General features: G+C 38.5%; 2 protein-coding genes across 4 annotated transcripts; one reads left to right on the top strand and one right to left on the bottom strand.

The window, feature by feature from the left end:
- Positions 1-493: 493 nt before the first annotated feature.
- aga (aspartylglucosaminidase) lies at positions 494-13,242 on the top strand. Of its 2 annotated transcripts, XM_051420372.1 has the most exons (10): positions 494-812; positions 2,886-2,974; positions 4,126-4,279; positions 5,953-6,065; positions 6,662-6,774; positions 8,648-8,756; positions 9,195-9,270; positions 9,824-9,931; positions 11,419-11,552; positions 13,008-13,242. In XM_051420372.1, the coding sequence occupies exons 3-10, from the start codon at positions 4,194-4,196 to the stop codon at positions 13,106-13,108; spliced, it is 840 nt and encodes a 279-aa protein (XP_051276332.1). In that variant the 5' UTR covers positions 494-812; positions 2,886-2,974; positions 4,126-4,193; the 3' UTR covers positions 13,109-13,242. The 2 variants fall into 2 exon arrangements, with proteins under 2 accessions (XP_051276332.1, XP_051276331.1); XM_051420371.1 differs by lacking the exon at positions 2,886-2,974.
- On the bottom strand, positions 13,170-21,496 carry neil3 (nei-like DNA glycosylase 3). 2 transcript variants are annotated; one of them, XM_051420369.1, is made up of 10 exons: positions 21,275-21,496; positions 20,987-21,096; positions 19,985-20,119; positions 19,380-19,593; positions 18,368-18,442; positions 17,878-18,044; positions 16,152-16,315; positions 14,382-14,796; positions 13,893-14,073; positions 13,170-13,711 (listed from the first exon to the last, which is right to left on the bottom strand). In XM_051420369.1, exons 1-10 carry the CDS (start codon positions 21,377-21,379, stop codon positions 13,529-13,531), a joined length of 1,749 nt encoding a protein of 582 aa, XP_051276329.1. In that variant the 5' UTR covers positions 21,380-21,496; the 3' UTR covers positions 13,170-13,528. The 2 variants fall into 2 exon arrangements, with proteins under 2 accessions (XP_051276329.1, XP_051276330.1); XM_051420370.1 differs by having other exon boundaries at positions 13,893-14,025.
- Positions 21,497-21,980: the final 484 nt, after the last annotated feature.

Genomic DNA, 21,980 nt, shown 5'->3' with positions numbered 1-21,980 from the left:
GTTTAACATTTAAATTAGCATAATAGCAAGCATTAGCCTGCATACATAGCAGACAGTTACAACATGCTAATGTGTGTAAAGTAGGCCTATGTGAGGAAGTTTAATGCAAGACATTTACCACAATGCTACTGATTATCATAGGCTAACACTAACGTAGGTTAGGTTACTCTTGTTTACTGTCCTATCAGTACCAAATTTGCCTGTAACATTTACATTTACATTTCTATCAAACACAGGTGATACCAATGATACTAATTAAGGTTCAGTTACATTCAGGTCAGTATTATTCAGTGTTCAGTAATGAATTATAAAGTTATTTCCCCACAATTCTTTCCCCAAATTACCACAAAGTCTGCTATAGGCCACTGCGACATAAAGTATTATGTATGGAAGCTAATTTTTAAAATCTCATTTGTATCATAAAGTATGACGTACTTAAACTTGTACTGGCCCTTTAATGAAGAACCCGCCCTCTAAGCATGTGACACAACAAGGAAGTTTAAATGTAACGTTTCACGAAACCAAAGTGAAGCTCTTCTCTACAGCGACTTCTCCTGTATTCAATATTAGCGGTAACCACCTGCTCGGTTCGGCAGTCCGCGGGAATATTTGGCGTTAAAAACAGTAATGAATATAATATAACGACTAGCAGTCGTCTGTGTGGCGTTGTAATGTTAATGCAACGTTTTGTTTGGACAAAATGTTTGTGTGGCTCCTATTGTCTACCTGTTTAGCCTTACTGTTTCCTCTGGGACACACAGCGCTACCTCTCGTTATCAATACGTGGCCATTCAAGAATGCGACTGCTGCAGGTAGGACATACAGTACGGGACTGTCTGCTGGTTGTACACTTTCACTGTGTCTGGAGTTCAATCATGTGACACAGGGCCCAAAATCTGCACACTAATGGCTTATGCCGCCCAAAAAGCAGAAGGATTTAACTTTACTTAGGCTTAAGTAACAGTACCACAATGCGGAATATCCTCCACTACAAGAATACGTCGTGTATTTAGAACCGTCCATTAGTATTATCATTTAAGTTTAGTCCTACTTGAAGTATTAAAAGTAAAAGAAGACTCATTCTGCAGTGCCGTGGTCCCTGTCAGTGTTACATCTGATGCTTTTAGATTAATATCACCTCTGTGGATGTATACGGTGGAGCTAATTTTAACCTCTCAATGTGCTGTTGGGTGTTTAGTTTATATTCTGTCATGAATATCTAAAAGTCAACTTTTAATGAGCTCAGAAAAACAGCCCTGTTTTCAGCTTTGTGACATTTTCCAGCTAATCCATGTTTTTTTGGTTTTATTGGTTTAGGAAGTTGGATCATTTTCTCAGCACTTCATCTTTCAGTTTATCAGAAACATTCAAAATCAACACATTTGGAAATACAGGGTTTTCAATGGACAGTGAGGGTATGAAACCTTTCTGAAAAGGAACTAAAGCTGTCAGATAAATGTAGTGGAGTAAAAAGTTTGACAGATATTTTCCTCGGAAATGTAGTGAGTAAAAAGTTGCATGAAAGGGAAATACCTCAAATTTGGGCTTAAGTACAGTATTTGGTAATATTCTACCACTGCCCAAAATAAATATTTGATTACACTGGTTATTTATGTATTGTTAATGTTTTGAACACTGTGTGTACTTTCTCTTCTTATTTGAAAAGGAAAACAGTAGTCAGGTCACCAGTTTAATTGCTGTATTGGTGTGCCTCTGCAAAATGGTATCTTCTTTGTTTAATGGTCTCAGAAGTATTCTGTAAGGAGGTATCAAAATAAAGACTTTTTCTTTCTTCTTTCTCACAGCGCTCGTTATTGAGCCTCCCAGTCGAGCAACAAATACGTCGTTCACATCATTTTATATGCATGTAAACATACCAAGCGCAGTTATTTTAAGCTTTGAGAGAGTAGGTTGGATATTATCTGCCCTCCTCTCGACAGTCTGATGTGACAGCATATCGTCTGATATGCACATGCTTTCAATTCTCAAAGAACAACTACATGTCTAATGGTCTTGTTAGTTGCAGAGCAGCAGTTGTAGTTTTATAAATGACTTTTAGTAGCAAGCACGTCGTGGCTGTGCACACTGTCATTAGATGACTCATCATGCAGGTAACTACGGCAACTTGATTGGCCACTGATGACCTATGGTGGCAAAAAACAAACACTAATTAACTAAGGTAATTAAACAGGAGAAAAGTGAAGTGCATAAATGCCACTGATGTTTTTTAGTATTTATGATTCTTTTGCTTAATTTAATTTAATTGCTGATATAATTCTAAGAGCAGAAACAGCAAACAGTAAATAATTTGGCAGCTAATTAAATATGTCAGCCAGTCTCTGGTGTCTCTCATGCTGTCATATGTCTCTGTCATTTGTTATGAAACATCTTTGGATTTTTGGTCTGTCAGTCAAACAAAAAACATTTTAAGACATCTCCTCGGGCTTTTGGAAATTGCAATGGGGATTTTTCACTGTTTTCTGATAATTCATAGGCCGAACAATTAATCAGTGAATGAATGATTGATCAGCAGATGAATGATAAAGACAGTCATTTTAGTTGCAGTTTACTTTGTCTAATTTTATCATATATTTCTGACATAAATGTTGAGCCCCATGACCAATTTTCCATCATGAAAGGAGACAGAGAGCGTGTGTGTGTGTGTGTGTGTGTGTGTGTGTGTGTGTGTGTGTGTGTGTGTGTGTGTGTGTGTGTGTGTGTGTGTGTGTGTGTGTGTGTGTGTGTGTGTGTGTGTGTGTGAGTATATGTGTGGTGAAGTGCAATTCCTGGCAGGCTCCATAACCCGTATTTCCAGTATTTCCCCCTCAGACTATAATAAAGTGCTTTTTTTTTTTTCTTGCTATATACTTGTGACTTCACTACAGCTTAACCGCACAACTGTGTAAGATCAGAGACGTAGATGGGGAGAGGAAATGGGCAGAACCCACCATGGCTTCATAACTGCCATTGCCAGGTTTGCCTCCACTCTATTTGATTTCCTTCAGGATGATACATTGGACATGTTCAAATTGAAACTGAAAATATTTCAGCGTTGCCTGTGACTTATCTGTCAAGTGGATTTCCAACTAGGTGCACAGCTAACATGAAAAAAAAAAAGAAGATAGAACTGGTGTTCAAAACATCTCAAGGAACACATCAAACCTGTAGGTGATTCAAGTTAACTTAAAAATCTCAACATTTGATAGATGCATACCCTTTTAATTTATCCGATGTACATCCCTTCTTTTCCCCCAGGTGGGTATGAAAATGAAAAATGTACCCAGCTACCCAGTGTAGTCTGTGAGCCACTGCTATTGATCCGCCCATGCAGATCTCTTTTCCTTTGGGGGCTTACAGAAGCATCTGACAAAAACAGGCTAATCTTCCCTTCCATTCTGCTGCATTTCCTAAGTGAAAAAGATTGTAATGCTGAGTTTGATATATAAGACAAGAGCACTTACCAAAAATGGATAAATCATAAATGATAAGAGGAGGAATTTGTGGTAGTATCCCGCTGAACACAGTGCAATGGTCTGAGAATTTAGTGGCAAGCTGGTGACAGTGCTACCAGTTGGTATTTTGATCCCCCATGGGCACTTGGGGGATCAGTGACCAAATGCTTGTAAGCTTACATTCCCGGTTTATTAGGAATCCATCGTACTGGTCATCTTGTGCATCATCTGAAATTTTAACTCATCTGCCCAGATATTTGAACTAGGAAAATAGATTCATTTATTTACCCTACATATTTAACTCTGTTTAAAGCCACAATCTCCAATAAGGTGAGTTTGGAGATTTTTGCTGTTCAGCAAGAACGATTACCTTTTTTAACCCTAGTTTGATAGATTTATTGGATGTTACACTCAACCCAAGCAAAAATGTGTTCTGTGGTATCAGATAATTTTACAGTAGCTGTCAAAGTTAAAACAGGACGTTAAATTGTGTTTAGTTCTCCCAGTGGTGAGAGTCAAACGGTGACCTTCACCTCCTTTTCCCCAGATGGAGGTTAAAATCCACAGTAATATCTTTTGACTGGTGGGAGGGGGGTGTACTTCCCATCCCAGGTACAATGTCTGTGTTGTAGTATATACTGAATGTTTAACTGTGTTCTGCTTCACACTGTAGCATGGAGTACCCTGCAGTCCGGTGGATCAGTGTTGGATGCAGTGGAGAGTGGCTGTGCCCGTTGTGAAATGGAGCAGTGTGATGGCAGTGTAGGCTATGGTGGGAGCCCAGATGAGTCTGGAGAGACCACGCTGGATGCCATGATCATGAACGGGTAAACTATGGACCTAACTGCACTGTTACTAAAAGTAAAAATAGGACAATAAAAATACTTGTAATAATGAAGCAGTAAAGATCCAGCAATGTTCTCGTTCTGAATATTCTAAAGAAATAAGTATAAATGGGAAAATATTTGTGACTATCTTTTAGAATCAGAAATGACCTATATTTCAGTGAAAATGACCTAGATGTTGGCCACTCTAATTATGCACCTGCAGCTGTCAACATATTGTGCAACTGTCTTACAGTATGTGCTGGTGCTGTCTTTCCACCTTTAATGTTTGCAGCCATAGCTGGTTGACCTTTCCAGCCTGTGTTCTTTAATAAAGCACTAATTAAGGTGCTCATTAGGATCTGAAAGATTGCCAGTTATTAAGTCCTTAAGTACAATCATTTACACACTCAGAAGTTAGCGTGGGAGGCAAGCGTCACAAGCTCACGATCATGACAAAAGGCAAGCAGCAAGCTGTTAGTTATTACTCTATGGAATGTTCCTCCTTCCATTTTGCAGGAAAATTGACTTTCTTATGGTTACACAGTCATGAATACATTGTGGGGAGAGGATAGTCTCCCACACAGTATCCAATATAGCTGCATAAGAAATACTGTAGCTATCACCTGAGCACAAGAATCGAAACACCTGGCCAGTTTAACGCAATTCTGTACAGCATCCCTGCAAGAAATACTAGCGCTCTAAAAACTTTAAAGTAATGTTCAATTCTTTATTTTGATTTTGTCTGGGAGAATTTGACTCAACTCAATCAATTCCTTACATCACCACAAGCCACAACCTCAAAAACTAGTTGACTTCACAGTCTCAAACAAAACTGAACATTATGCTATAGGTTGATGTAATATGTATTATATGCATGCATTTCTAATAAAATGCATTACACTGTAAACAGGGTTTCTATTTTTTTCTGTGTGTGTGTATGTATATATATATATATATATATCATTCATAAATATAAAACATTGGAGACTGTAATGTTAGCCAGAATTACATTTTATGGGTCTGACTCATTATGCTAATTGGCTAATCACATCCACCAATATGTAAGAGGTACAATAATACCTAGAAAACACACTGCTACTGAAACAAAAAATGAAAAACACGACTGTTTTCATCATCTTTCTCTGATTTGCTCCATCACCTGTGTTATGGAAACTATGTCTATCAATCTCTGGCCAGCTGTTAATGAAGGGGACATGGGGTTATTGGGGTGGGGGCCGTGTTACAGACATGCAGCTATTGTTGGGAGATTACTAGCCACCAATACTGGTTTATAAACTAGGTCGATTACATGTGGTCTCTTTAAAGATTCCCTGTGGAGTTTTCTTGTACAAACAACAAAACAAACTGTTATGTTAACATTCAGTGTTACCAAAACACATGATGTGTATGTTCAAGGTCTGACAAATGCAATGTATTTCCTTCCTTGCAAAGCACTTATTTCTTTTTTTTAACTGGCACTTTGCTGTATCTAGGCACATTACCACCACCTGTAGATCAGTGGAATTGTGTGACCCTATTCGCAGGAATGGGCACTGCGGCTCCATAGCGCTTACTAGAGGTCAAAAACTCCACGGGGAACCTTTGAACACATACTACTTGTGCCCTGTAAACCAGTAGTAATGTTTTTTTCCTCTGTATTCTTTGTGACCAAGGGATACAATGGAGGTGGGTGCAGTTGCAGACCTGAGAAGAATCAAGAATGCCATTGGAGTAGCGAGAGCTGTAATGGAGCAAACTTACCATACAATGCTAGTAGGAGAGTCGGGTATGTGTGGATCAATGTCAAAGTACAAAAAAACAAAGTACAAAAAAAGAATTTGTGGTGGTAATCTTGAGATTTTGGAATCCAACCTAGTGTGAAAACTCTCTGACCAACATCTAACACTTTCTCCAAGTTCCTTTTTAAATGCAGTTCTGGGAATCACTTATGTTTTATGGGGACACCTTGATATTTGAATTTGCACTTGTCACATTAAGGCCATTTTAGGCTCTATATAATGTGTGGGTTTTTTTTTTGTTGCAACACTTGAATAAGCTTAAATCCCAAGATCCCTAACATCAACAGTTAGTGACGATAGGCTCCCAGAAAGGAAAGATTTAAAAGAGCGTTCTTTCGCTTTTTCACGAGGGCAGTAAATGATTCATTTCATTTAAACGAAAACTTAAGGCAAATATTGAAACTTTTTATTCCAGTGTGAGCTACTGCAACAAGAGCCCCCCAAAATCCAAAGCCACAAGCCGAAATGAGATGAGATTGCCTCCAGTTCCTCCTTTGTTTGTGACCCTGTTTTCTTATAACCCAAGGTCAGCGTGGTCCAGAGTCTGTGAGTTGACCTGAAAGTATTACTCCTCTCTTTATAGCCTCAGTGTTTGCTGAAAACATGGGCTTCGTCGCAGAAGACCTGACTACCAACAAATCTATGAACATTTTCTCACAGTGGCTGAAGGGCAACTGCCAACCTAATTATCGAAAGGTGTGTATGTATAAGAGTGTGTATTTTTCCTTGCTGGTGTTGGCTACAGGCATGCTGCTTCTAAAATATTGATATTAAGCAGGGGAATTGACAGGCATACTAAACTAGTTCACAAAAAAAAGTCAGCTTTTGTGGTAGAGGTGATGCCCTACAGCGCTGTTTTCTTTTGCTATTCTTTAAATCTAACCTGTTCACTTCCCAAACAATGCCTCTGAATCTCCAGAATAAGATTTATTTTTTCCTTTTAAGTCATCTTTTATCATTTCAGAGACGGTATGGCGTGTCCTATTGATTGGATTTACCATTTTGCACTTTACGCTGTCCACCACAATGACTACAAAACTTAAGTTCCTCGTTCAAGGACATCGCAACAGTAGCTGAAAGAGAGACAAAGCTGATCACTCCTACAATCCGAGTTTTACTTCAACTTTTGATGCTCATATTAACAAATACATTGTATTAATAATAGTTCTTATTATTTAGCAGTACAATGCATTTAACAAAATTCTATATAATAATATAGGGTTGAGCAAGTACTCGGCTGAAATGAGTGTCCGATATGGATAATGTGCTTTTGATGAGCATCATCACAGTGAAATGTGTCAATATCCGTTTTCTAATAGGGCGGCAGTAGCTCAGTCTGTAGGGACTTGGTTTGGGAACCGGAGGGTCACCAATTCAAGTCCCACAGACCACAACATGCAGTGTGGACTGGTAGCTGGACAGGCGCCAGTTTTCACCTCCTCTGCAAGGCAATCTAACCCCAAGAAACTGCTCATGGGGCGCTGCTAACGTGGCAGCCCATTACTCCACCATCTCTCTCTCCCTGTTTGCATGTCCACAAGTGTGTATTTCAGCCTGTGTGTGTGTATATAATATAAAATAAAATAAAAAGAGTGAAAAAACAATTTCCCCAATAGGGGATTAATAAAGTACATATCTTATCTCTTATGTAATAAACAATAAATATACTTTTATGAAGAAAAAAAAAAACTGTAGTGTAGATAGTAAACAGTAGTTCTAAATAATTATTTCATTGTTGTGATCAAAAACCCATATCAAATTGTATAATCTATTTGACAGTTTTATAATTTTTTGTTGCCGAGGTCAAAGGAGAACAACTGTACCTGAATTTTTTTATAACTAAAGAGAATGGTTTCAAGGGGTTTACCCTCACCTTCATGAAAGGGAATATAAGAGACTTTGCTTCATGAATAATGGACAGCCACTTTCATAAAGCAAGCTAGTTGATCCCATCTTTGGTTTATTGATTGCAAGATGGGAGCTCTGTAAAAACACAATGCTGATACAGATACACATTCTGTATGAAAAGACCTTTTGTTTCAACATTTCCCTTTCATGGCTCCATGTTTTATGACTGTTCACCTGCACTGTGAATCTGAAATTTTTTTAGCAGAACTCCACTGTAACATCATAGGAGAATGAACTTTTCACACCTCCCTGCAGGTCAAGCTGCTAAAGTCAGTCATGAGAGCAGAGAAAACGCCTTGAGGAAGAGAGACAGTGAAACTTTTTGTCAAACTACACTAGACACTAGGTGCAGTAGGTCGTCTGTCTCAATAAAATATATATGACTTCTGTACGACACATTTTGACTGCAGCAATAATTTAAACTGGGATGTTTTATCAATATGATGGTTCAGTCACTGGAAACTAGCGTTTATAGAGATTCCAACCCAAACAAGACTCCTTACTGCTTATCATTAGGGACAATTATTGGCTGTGTTTTAATTCATTACATCACAGCAAATGCCTGCAATTTAGCATGTGCCTTGCTTTTATGTCATTTGCATAATGCCATTATATTTGAACTTGATTATTCCAACTGTGATATTTTCTGTCCTGTCAAAAGAATGTGTTTCCAGATCCTTCCAAGTCCTGCGGACCCTACAAGCCGAGGGCAACACTGAGACAGAACAAGTGGGCACAGCATGCTAATACACACTCCCACGACACCATAGGTTGGTTTTATCTGTTAATACAGAATATGATGTTAGCTCTCCTCAGGCACTTTTATACAGTTTAGTGTTTAAGCACTTCATTGGAAGTAGACAGGGATAAGAAAGATATCTTACAACATAGCATGCCCAAAAGGAACGTTAGATAGCACTGAAGTAGAGGTTAGCAGGAAACAATTCAGTCTAGAGGTTTTAAATTTGGGTTTCTGTCCAAAAAGATCAAACCTAAAACAAATTCTTACTTGGCCCTTTTTTAATGTAGCCTGAGCTAGACTTATGTATTGATCAAGGTGCCTGCAGCTGCTCGGAATAAATTATATTATACTGATATTATATATTATGCTCACAAAAACCTTCAACAGGAATCTCAGGGTCTTGAAATGAACTGCAAGGATACCCTTATGCTGGCTGATGTTTTAATACCACTTGTTTTTGCACCAGGGATGATCGCTCTTGACCAAGATGGGCATGTGGCTGCTGGTACATCCACCAATGGACTAACTCACAAAGTCCCAGGGTATGTAGAGCATGTAAATGTAGACATTTGCATAACAAAATAAGCTTTCCTTCCAGTTTTTAGTTTTTTTTGTTGAAGTAAAATATGGACACTTTGTTATTAAGTAGCTCTCTCCAAAGAACAATAACTGCGTTGTAAGTACTTTAGATTTATGTTCAGGGCTTTGTTTCCCCATGTAACAGTTTTGGGTTTAGTTCAAAAGGTTCCATAATGAATTACAATGCTGAATGAGATGATGCTGCAAATCTTAGTGTCACAGTGGGGGATGTGATTCTGGACACATTACAGTAACACGGTACCATGACAAATACCATAATATAGTGCAAACGACGACACAGCACTTACTGTAACTACATACACAGAACCATTTGAGAGGTTATCCTTAGAAACATTTCGGGAAAAAGGGCAGGCACTATGAACCTCAATCAAATCAGTAAGCCAGTCGGGGGAGAGTAGCAAAAACCTCTTTGGATTCAAATTGCATACCCCACCTTTAAGCAGTACATGTAGTGTTGGTCTATGTTTGAACCCTGGTCAAATTCCTGTCCTGCAGTCGAGTTGGGGACTCTCCTATTGTTGGAGCAGGGGCCTATGCAGACAGCTCAGCTGGTGCTGCAGCTGCTACTGGAGATGGCGACGTCATGATGCGCTTTCTGCCAAGGTACCTCACCCATTGTCCTTTTTATATAAGAAAAAAAGTCCTATTAAGTTTTACAAAATGCATTTCCTGTATTGTTACCTTGAGCCATTGGATGCTCCTCTGCATGAAAGAATGATCTCAAAGTAATCAAATAGGACATTTAAAAAAGAATGTCAACAATCTTCACACCTACATATTTTTTTCTTATTTGTCTTGAAAAGAGAGGATTCACTGAAGTATGCAAGTTATGTGAAATACGGTTTATTTTCCATTTTCTATTACAAAGAAACATCCATCAGAACTTCTCTAACAGCGTTGCTGAGACATGCTGACTGGATTTCAGCTCCGCTCCCTAACCAGGGTTTATTTCCCGGCCACCTTGATGAATAATAGGACTGTTAAGTTTTTTTTCCTTGACAGAAGAAGTGTGTTTCAGAGAATATTGACATCTGTGACATATGTAGTTTTTAAACAGCCAATTTCTGGTGTGAACCTCTGCTTGCTGCAAGTGCAACAATAGCATTAGAAAGAGTGGAGGCGTGACTACATTGCCCCAAAACTGTCATTTGTACATTCCACAGAAGAGGCAAGATTTCACTTAAGCTGCTGTTTGTTTCCAGGCTGTGCGAATGTGGCGGTCTCAGAAGGTTTTTTATTTATTTTTTTAAAGATTTATTTATCCAGGATGGTTTGGCGAGTACACATGCTGTTTTTTTTAAGATGCACTCAGCTTTACATTCACAGTCACACACAACCACACCTCAGGGTCGTCTTTTTCAATCATAGTTTTCTGAGTCACTTTCTTCAACTATTGGGGTGTTGGATTTTTCAAGAAGAACTTGCCACTAGTGGACTGTAGAATGTTTATCATTCATTCTCCGTGCCCACATTTTCCAGCAATGGGCAGTTTTAAAACTACATCTGTCCTCTATGTTGGAATAGTCGTAGAATTGCCGGTCCAGAAATCTGGAATCTTCCTGCAGTGTGTATAACAAGTGTTATGAGAGGCATTTAAATCAAATTCAATTACTCAAACTAATTTGTTTGCCATCTTGTGTGGAAAATAACACCTTACATGGTGCATCGCCTGTCAGAAGTATTCACTGAGGAATTTGACTTTGATTAATTGAGTTTCGACTTGAAAATTCCAAACTTTTACAGAAGTACATTTTAGGAAATTACATTGTGTCACTCATTTGTTTTATACATTTGACCTCAGGCTGGTGGAGTTGATGGCACACATATAGTGTCTGTGTAGAGCAAGTCATTTGCATTGCTGTGATGGTAGATTACTCCCCATTTGCTGATTTTACACACTTGTGAGCACCTAGTGTCACAACTCTGTTGCATACCCCGGAGCGAGGGCGGGAATATTACATTTTCTAATCATATTTTTAGATTTATCCCACATCATAATCACAAGCACATCCCTATCATCATCCTGGTTGGTGGCCCTGACAGCACTCGTTAGCTAGGCTCATGTGTACTGCATGTAATCCTGCCAACAGTTACTTGGCCGTGGAGCTGATGAGGGCCGGGGCAGATCCCTCGGCAGCCTGCAAGACGGCCATTTCCAGAATCAAGAGGCATTACTCAGAATTCTTTGGAGCCATCATCTGTGCTAACACAACAGGCCATTATGGTGAGTGTCAAGGTTCACAACTACAGGCTGCTCCACCACTGCCAAAGGCCCACACCTGACGCACGCTCACATCTGCAGAGGTGCTGACAAGCAAATGTATATACATAAGGGCGGTTTTATGTTGTTGTTTTCTTAATTGCATTTACTTTCACTTTCTATAAAAGATTCTGATTCATCAAAAAATATCCATAATAATGTTTGGAATTTTTTTTATTTAAATGTAAAATTGATTTAGGTCAATCCAGTGTAATTAAGGCCTGGCCAGATAAAATATCAGTATGAAAATAAATCAGGTTGCTGTAATCTCAACAGTTTCCTGCTTCTTTCTAAATGGTCATTATTAGAAAATTGGAACTAAAAACATTAGAAAATTGGAACTAAAAACATTAGAATATTGTCACACATGCTTACAGAATAGGCCTGCACAATATAGTAGAAACATCATATTGAAATTATTTTGACAGATATTGCGAGTGGGAATTATCAGAAATGTCAATTTTACTGAAACCCCTCCCCCACATAAATTCCTGAAAATGTGACATTTGTTGGGGTCTGTACCAAACAAACATGTTTTCTTAAATCTGGAGAACAAAGTTTTGTATGCCAGGGCATCTCTTCAGAACTACAGGACTTTATTATAATACTGTTTGACACCCAGTTTTTTTTATTTTGGATATTGCACTTCTATTGTAGTTTGAGACTTTAAAACTTCTAAAAAAGAAAAAACTTGAAAAACTCTAAACTCAAAGGTTTAACCAAAAATAACTTCCAGCACCAATTATGTATAAACAGTTTCTCCTGTATAGCCTTGCTACGGTTATACTGTCAACTAAATATCTACATTTAAATTAGGCCTGATGCTGTTTAACATTGACTCTGATGACTGGCACCGAGCATAAGAGTGTGTCTGCCTGAGTGTATTTTAATTTGATTTCAAAAGGTTTTTCAGGAGGTCTTTTTACACAACCTGAGACCAGTGCAGAACATGTACAGTGCACCCTAAGAAAGGTCTGAAATTAGAAGATCAAAGATTTAGGTAAATTAAAGGTAAATTTGTCAACTTCGTTAAGACCCCAGTTTCTATAATGCTGCATTAAACGTCTGAACTTCTGAACTGAAGTTTAACATCCAGTCTCCACTGAAACTCTAGCACAATCTGTTCAATCTAGTAATTGCTTTGTTCTCATGACAACAGTGTGGCAGCTACAGTGCCATGCCATTTATTTTGCTTCCTCCATAAAACTCATGAAGGTGCCCTAGTTGTCACGGTGTCACATGGTGTGTACAAATAATTAGATCAGAATGTAATGCAGACATTTATAGCATGTAGATAAACAGGGGTTACATAAAGAGGGTTATGATCTTATTAGCATTTTCATACCAGCATTAAATGGGGCCTTAATGCGAAGGGAGTGGAAATTTACCTGTAACATTGTAATATTTTTCTCTTTGAAGGTGCTGCCTGTAACAAAGTCCCTGGCTTCTCCCAGTTCCACTACATGGTGTCAAACTCTGAGTCAGACACACCACTCCTGAAATCTGTTGACTGCTTTTAAATGGTGTATGATTGTGTGTATCTCTTTTATATACATAAATAAATTAACAGTCCATACAGTATTTTTAGATAGATGATTCTGGTTTTAATTCATAAATAAAATGTAATAAAAAAACGTGTCATTGGAAATTTGAATGGTTGCTGCTTTAAGTTTTTTTTTAAATTCTTTATCACTTTCTTGTGATAACTTTGAAACATACATCTTAAAAAGACAGACATTAACAAAACAGGATACAAATAAAATGCAAATTGATTTGGTTTGATCTCAAAGTCATACAGCTGGTAGATATTCTCCATTAAATGCATGGTTCAGGACAATGTATGTATTTCAAAGTTACCAGGTCCCTCTCTATATCAATTTATCTATAAGAACACATTGGCATCTGAGTTTCATTTGGAAGGAATGCATTGCAAAAACACATTAACAACCAGGGAGGATAGACACCCCTGGTCCATTGTTTGCCCACTGGAAAAAGTCACACTGTTTACCCTTTTGAAAGCTGCAGGTGTAGAAATTCCGGCCATTGTTAGGTCCTAGTTTTAGAACCGTCCTCATTAAACAGTGTTTCCCGTGGTGACAAAAAGGGAAGTGCAAGTCAGCCCACTGCGACACAGAAAATAAGGTTTTATTAACTTAGCTGTAAACTTTTATTCCAGGCATTTATAGTTGATAATAACAATGTTTGTGGATTGGCTAAAACCAAAGAAATATAACAAAAATAATAATTTAAAGTAATTTAGTTTTCAGGCTACACAATGCTGTAGAGATAAAAGATCATTTTTACCTCGAAAAAGTTGCACTTGGTCTCTCTGGGAAGCGAGCAGGTGTAGAACTGTCGTCCCTTATTCTCCCCCTCCTTGTGGACCACTCTGAGGACTGCTGGACGACGATGGGATGCACAACATGGGGCACTGGGACTGGAAGAAATGGAGGAACTGTGGCTTGCCGCATCTATTTTGCGTGTACTGACAGAGGTGAAGAAACAGTCTTATTAGTTTGAAATAAATTGAAAATAAAACACAAGTACACCTGTCACATCAACCCTTATTAGTGAGCAAACAACCTCCCCTCAACCGTGTGGTGATGTGTTGGTAACAGTGGTATTTGCATGGTATCTTCCTACGACTATTCATCAATCTGAGCTATTTTAACAATGTTGCATTAAAAATTCCACAGTCAGATGCTTTTTTATCCCACTTATCTCCCTGAAGTTGCAAAAAACTTCTCTTATTATAAACTTATTCATGAATAGCCAAGCAAGAGATTCACTCACTGTGAGTTGGGGGTTCCATTTTGAGCATTGTTACTGGGAAAGGGGCTGTGATCAATTCTCATTTTCTTGGATGGGTGACTGTAGGAGGCCAGTGATTCCCCATTGGAGAGCTCGGCACTTTGCCTCTGCCAGCCACCAGAGGCATAATTGGGGCTTGTTGTCCCTTGGCAGACGCTGTATTTATATAAACCTCGCTCTGCCGCCAAGGAATTCAAATGACTGTCGGCTGGGGAGAGTGGGGAGTTTACAGGCTTTGGCTTCTTGCTCAAGTCAGAGAAAACAAGGGTCGAAGTCCCAAATGCAGACCTCCAGTTGACTTTGAGCTCCTCTTGTGGCTTCTTGAAGGCAGTGCAGGGGTATTTAATCAAATCTGCAGTGAAGGGTGATGCTTCAGTGCTAATGTCGTCTTTGTGGACTGTGGAGACAGAGCCAGAGTGAGAAAACTCATTTCATGTTCAGCAGCTGCAGCTTATTCTGATGCACTGGCTGCTCTCATAAAATGCAGCTTGTTGTTAGCTTTAAGTGGTTAGCTTGCCATAAAATTTACCAGTAAGCACCAGACTGCTGCACTGTGTAGTCAAATAAAATGTCACACAATCTGTTGTGCTGAAGATGCCCTCATGCAAAATTCTGTGAAATGAGCCTCCGTATAATACAACTTTGAAAATAAGTAAATGTTTTTTCAGTAATGGTGAACTACCATGTCTGACATCAGCCATTAACTGCGAGCTGTGAACAAGTATTACTCTTCCATCCCTCAAAAGCTAGCGTTAATGTACAGCATCCTTAAGCAAGGCACTTAACCTCCAGCTGTTTTACAGGATGAACTAGAAATGCAAATAATGATATTACTTAAAAAGTTTCCCTGAAGAAATAAATGTCCATTATTCATTTCCACAGATTTTAAAGGAATATTCAACAATCCAAAAAATGACTCACACTCATTTCAGTTCAAACTACAGGTGTACATTTGTAAATCTAGTGGACTCATATTTAGTCCTTTTTTGCACGGTTGAAGACAACATCAGGTAAAAACAGAGCATCAGATGTCAAAATGAAAAACGATCTCTACAAAATAATCTAAATTCATTTCAAATATAAAATACAAAATACTTTTTAAAGGCACTATTAATGTAGCCAGATGCCAGAAGATGCAGGGTTCTGTCCAAAGTGTGGTTTGTTTGGATTGAGAACATTATGTGAACGGACTGCAGGAATCAATGCCATATGTAAAATATAACACTGACAGATGATAGTCAGCGATTTACACATGCTTGGAAAGCTCAGCATAAAATGAACCACGGGCAAACTGTAGTCTTGAGAGATTCTTCTATAGCTGTTCAGTCAGCTAGGAGACTTTTTTTAAAATGTTAGTCATTTGAAAAAATAAAAACTATACAATACAACAAATACAAAGCAAACCATTGAACTGTGGTTTGGTGATTGTAACAGAGTGATAGCGCGGACATTTCTTTCATACACTACTTCACTGCTACCATAATGCATCTCAGAATAGTCAGAGAAAAATGGCCAACTGACAGACGCGCTCATTATTTGGCAGCAATATACACACACACTGCAGTGTGTCACTTCAACAGCTTACTGTTCGCTGCCTTGCTCAGAAGTACTTAAGCATCGATGGCAAACGGTACTTGGAATCATTCAGCTAAACAGCAAAAACCACAGCTACAGTTATTTTTTTTCTCTTGCTAACAAGGACATTCTGACGCCCCATTAAATTCAGTGACTGTAGAAAAACATTTCACTCACCCTCAGGTCTTGGAGTGAAGCAGGCATCACAGGCTTTTGCTGCTGGCTGGTTGATGAGTGTGCAGAGTTGACAGGCCCAGTCCTCTTCCTCCTTTTTAGCCACATTATCATTGGTTCTCTCATTGTAGGCCCAGCCAATCAGGCTGTTTCTGACTGGTAGCTTACTGGAGAAAGGAAACACAATGACAATGTGATCCTAATGAACCTAAAACAGGCTTACTTATAAATTAAATGTGTGCACTGAGGCAGAAATAATGCTACTGTATAAAAACAAAACACAGGTTCCCTTACGGTTTACACATTAAGTATATTATTATGCAAACTTGACACACTTTGGTACCTTGCACCTATCCATTTATAGGATAACTACTATGATCACCTCTCAGTGTAACAAAATAAACTACAGCCTCTAAATTACCATACAGTTGAGTATGTATAGTATGGTTAGACAGAGTAAAACCTTCATGAGGGAAGTTTTTTTGTTCTATACTGCAGTCATTATAACTAGGTGTACCTAATAAACTAGCAACTGCGTGCATTTACATTTTCGGGGAAATGATTCTCCTCTACAGGGAAGTGTGACAAAAATTACTATTTATATTAAAATGACTATGTGTTTAGCTGAGGAATACCTTCAGAATAATTTACAATGCGTCCATACATATAATGAATTTCCTTGATTACTTATATTACAAGCAATTAGTCCTTGCAACAGCAAGTGCAAAATGATTAATACATATCAAATTATTTTATTCCAATTATAGAACATAGAGGAAAAGAGAAAACTTTAGCTAGACAAACATTTGAGGTTCAAGCAGAGGATGAACGTGTTTCTTATAATGGCTCTTAGCATACATGTTAGCACTCTGACATGAAGCTCGACTATGTTTGACAAGAAGGCAAATCTGCAGTGCCAACAGTCATGGAGGAGGAAAGTAGCAGTGGCTTTCAGGAAACTTTCCTCCCAGATTGCTTTATCAGCTGTGTAATGCGTTGTAAGGGCTTTAGGCTCTAACCCCTCAGAAAGCTTTGCTCAAACACAACCCAGGAGGTGTTGAGCCGGTGCCCTGTCTGGCAAACACAGCCTTATATGCGCATTAATTTCCCCCCATAACACTTCCCACTCCCTGCCAAGCCCATCTGCCTGCAAAGATGGCCTCTCTAAATTTGAACGTATTATCTAAAAGGCTTTAGAACTTTCTGCAAAGACTAGGTTTCTGAAAAATGACACCTAGCTTTACTGTGTTGCTTTTTGGTATCATTATGTCTTGTCATTTTCACTTGCTGGATTTTCTTTTTATAGAACGTATGAGCATTGCTGGACGGAGCCGGAGAACTAAGAATTTTATTGCCAATGACTGATTTACTGCAACAGTTGTGCACGTCATGACAATAAATAACTTGAACTATTACATTAAAATCATTAAAATGCATTAAGAAGAATCAGAAGCCTACATACACATCTTTTCCTATACTGCAACATTTCATTAAGCAAATAAATCAAGCATCATGTAGTTAATTCTTACAACATGAAATGTAACATTTATCTTTATCTATAGCTAGTACAGTAGAATTGTGATGTACAGTATGCATTCCCTTTACTGAAAAATGTTGTTTTAGTCTTATATCTTACTTCATATCCAGACCAAGCATAAAACAGTCCTTGCAAGAATTCAAGACAATATCTTTTCAAGTCAAAGTGCCAAAGGTCTATGAGGATTTCTACCTGATGTCAATCCCGCTGGGATCTCCTTTCTGACAGCGCTCGCAGAAGTAAGTCATCCTGCCGTTGTCTCCTAGGCGACAGACTGTGATGACATGAAAGCACTGGCCGCACTGGGGACGCTTGTAGACTTTGTAATGTTTGTAGAGAGGAGAGCCAGATTTGCGACACTGATAGAGACAAGGAAGGCAGGCAAGAGTGAATAAAAAGACGTGGATAAAGAGAAAGAGAAAAACCATTGACCTTGTCTATTATGCATGGACAGGAATATTTATTTTGTCTATTCTCTAGGCAGCAAGGCTTTGACTTTTGCTCTCCTTCCTCAGCAACACGGGATTTTACGTTAATCCATTATCGCAAGTCACTCTAAATGAGGTGTCAGCAAAATACCTGCAAGTGAATGAAAAACATGCACATACAGATCTAGAACTGCCACCAAAACTATTTTAAATACACTTTTTTTTTTTTTGCTATTGATTTACAAACATTTAACCTTGTAAAACAGAAGAGTGAAATCACGCGTCATCTTCACCAAGTGGCGGATCTGCTCGCCTGTCAGCTGCTGAACCTAAAAATGAAGCAGCACAGTTAGTTACAGTTCACAGCCAGAGAGTAAATAAACCTTATTTGTATAGCTCTTCATTTCAAAGCAGAGAACAAGGGTGCTTCGCAGTCAGCAAATCAATAATACAAGCATATAAACAATAAAAACACCACACATGAACAAAAAACTGGATTTAAAATGATGCAATGGAGAAAAATTACATGTCAACCCAACACTTGCAGCCCAGGCGGCAAGGACTTGACTGGCTCACACAGTGTAAAGCACAAACACACACCACTTGTAGCTCTTTCAGGACACCTAGGGGTTCAGTAATGGAGGAGAGGCTCATAAAGATCCTCTAGTCCCAGAGGAAGAGGGGGCCAAAAGTCATAGATTAATGTTTTGGTCCAGTGTGCTATATTCTTATTCCCTGTATAATACTTTCTAAAGGGAGCGGAGCAGAGCCCCTGGTAATAGTTGAGTAATAGAAGTATTCATGCTGCAAAGTGTTTCTTACTGGCAGTGAATAGGTCACTCTGAAACCCAATTTTTTTTTTCTATAGTTTGCTTAATGAAAATATTCCCTAAGAGCAATGTGAAGCACTGGATCATTCACATTTCACATAGGATTTCCAGATCAGGAATAGAAAGTATTTGAGTGATGTGTTATATAATATATAATGTGTAATAAATCAGAGGGAAGCCCCTATTTGAGTTTCAATAAAGACAAAAAATTTCATTAAAATAAATGAAAAACATTCCCATTTCCAAACTGCACCGGGGGGGAAGGCATATCTGTGCCGCAATGCGCTTGTTTCTCTTTTCCCTGTTTCACCCTCCTCATTGCAATGCATCACTCAATAATACAAGGGCTTAAACTTTTTTTCTGTGAGAGTTGTCTTGCATTTTTACCGTCTTTTTGTTCCTCTGCTGAACACAATCCATCATCTTTTTTCCATACCTTCACGGCTGGGTGGAGGCCCGAGTCAAACAGGGCTTCGTTTTTAATGATGTTGCCGACTCCCGGCATGACGGTCTGGTCTAGGAGAACGTCACAGAGCATCCTGCTACTTTGGCTCCTCACTGCCTCCTCAGAGCGGGAGAAGCTGAACTTGGGGGAGCACACATCCAGATTCTCCATAGCCCTCACCCTTTGCTCACAGTCCTCTGTCAACCTGCAAGCACACAGTTTTATAGCACTAAAGAAGAATTCTGAAGATTTGTTGCTGCTGCCACGAGGTCAACCCGTGCATTCTTGAGATTATACATTTCAAAAATTGTTTCTTTCATAGATTCTGTTTTCCATTTGTTATGAGATAGGACAGCATAGTTGCAATTCTCAGACAGTAGAAATTAATGTCCGTCTGGTTACTGAAGAGTACACCAGGACCTTGCAGTCAATGAAAAGGACAAATGTCAAGCCATAAAGACTGCGTTTTTCATGCAACAATAGCCATCGTCTTCAGACACAGTCTAATGTAGGACATGCTCACTGAATGAGACTCATACCCCAAGGTGAACTTCTGTCACCTCAATCTATCTAGGCTATGCTGGTGTCCCCGTTACCTTATTTCCACAGTGCTGTCAAAGAAGCACACAATGTCGTTAGTCAGGTGTATTTCCAGCACTGGTGTGGAGCCAGTCCTATCCTTCCTCTCAGCAGGGTTTATACGCATTGATCCATTCATACCAAAGTGGACTCTAAAGGATGAGAGCATGAAAGAAAGAAGGAAAGAAAAGACAAATTTTATGATTCCATGTCTCAATTTATAAAAGACTTGACAGCAAAAGGACAGAGATGTGGCCTGTTGGTTGGACACTACATTGTGTAATAGAAATTCCACAGGCTGCAACTTGGGAATAGCTTGTGTGTGTGTGTGTGTGTGTGTGTGTGTGTGCAATGCAATTCAATGCAATACAGTGGGATGTAAAAAGGGTATGATGCCACGCAATTCAAGGTACAAATAGTTTGATTTTGTGTCTTTGGTTCTTCTTAGGCAGCTTGATGTAACAGTTTAGAGAGGAGGAACCAATCTAAATATAAAATTATTGGTCATGTTTCTAAATAATAAAAAAGGTATAGGGACTCTCTACTAATAATTAAAAAATAAATTGAATTTCGCATCCCTGTTACATCCACAATTGTATCTGGTGCAATCCTTTTTTTTTTTTTAATTTACAAAATGTACCCCTAATTTACTTCTATCTAGGGATGGAGAAATTAAAATAAAATAAAATGAAGGGTTCATTTTGTTTTGACAGAAAACAACACAAACTATTTCAGTGAGAAAATAAAAGAAAAATTAACCAAACAGACATTGCACCAGATTTGGTGGGAAAACAATTAAGAGTTTCAGCTTTATTTCCACCACAAACATTTTTATCATACTTTTAAACAAACTTTTTTTTGTGATTTATACTTCATTATGATAGAAGATGTGACAAAAAAAAAAAAAAAAATAGTCCCTCCACAGAATTCAGAAGACAAACTGTATGTGTGGTCGTAGAAACTCTGTACCTAACCTCTCACTATTAGTATAGTTAGTGACTGTGTACAGCTAACATTACCTCAAAGCTCTCGGACCAAAGTACATGAACAGCTCCTTTCCCAGAGTCTCAACGCCGGTGTACTGACAACTACACAAACTTTGGAAGGCATTTCCCTCGGAGTTGTTCTTCTGTAAACAGACGCAAACAGGTTAGCATGTAGCAGCAACACCCAGCTGGTTAACGTTACATTAGCTTGAAGTCTCTCACAGAAGAATAGTTGGTTTTTTGTGCTGGTTATTAGCCCCACTAGCGTTAGCTGTAGCTTCCTCTGCTGCGTATTAGAACCTGATATATAACATAACATACCGCCGAAGTCATCACACTGCCTCTGGTCTCTTTCAGTTTCTGTCCTTTCTGGACTTTGGAACGAATTTTCTCTCCATTTAAAGTGCAGCCTGGACCTTCAACCATCTTCTTCTTAATTCACAATTCAAAATATTATTCTTTAAAAACTGTACAGCAGCAATCCCTCTACTAGCTAACGAGTAAGTTTGTTGTCCTCTTGATTCCCCGCCACAGTTTGAGTTTGCGCCTGCGTGGTACGGTTTGTTTCCGGAAATAGGCGTTTCATGAATGAATGAAGACAAATGAAGGGTGCATTAACCTATTTATCTTCAATCAGACTGGTGGATACATATTTTTACAATTAATTACCCCCTCAAACGGATTTTATTGGACATTAAGCAAGTAAAAATACTGCACAATTGTATTATTTATGGATGCATATGAATGTAGACTGTAGACCTAGGCCTTCAACCATCTGCTCATTTATTTATTCTTCACTGATCATCGAACATTGCACTAAAAAGTAACACCATAGGGAATGAAAAAAATATCAAACGATACTATATACATTTAAATTTAATCAATAATCAAATAGTTTCTTTAATATTTTATAGGCTACAGCTCAAGTAACAATCTAAAATAACATGTAAACCTAATCACCAGAGACCAGCTGTTACCAACTCCTTTGCAATCTTTTAGATTACTTTAAACTGTGATATATTCAAAA

Source organism: Dicentrarchus labrax, unplaced genomic scaffold (genome assembly GCF_905237075.1).
Source record: "Dicentrarchus labrax unplaced genomic scaffold, dlabrax2021, whole genome shotgun sequence".
NCBI classification, from domain to species: domain Eukaryota; kingdom Metazoa; phylum Chordata; class Actinopteri; family Moronidae; genus Dicentrarchus; species Dicentrarchus labrax.
Note: the sequence above shows the minus strand (reverse complement) of the source record. Positions and strands in the feature narration are given on the sequence as shown.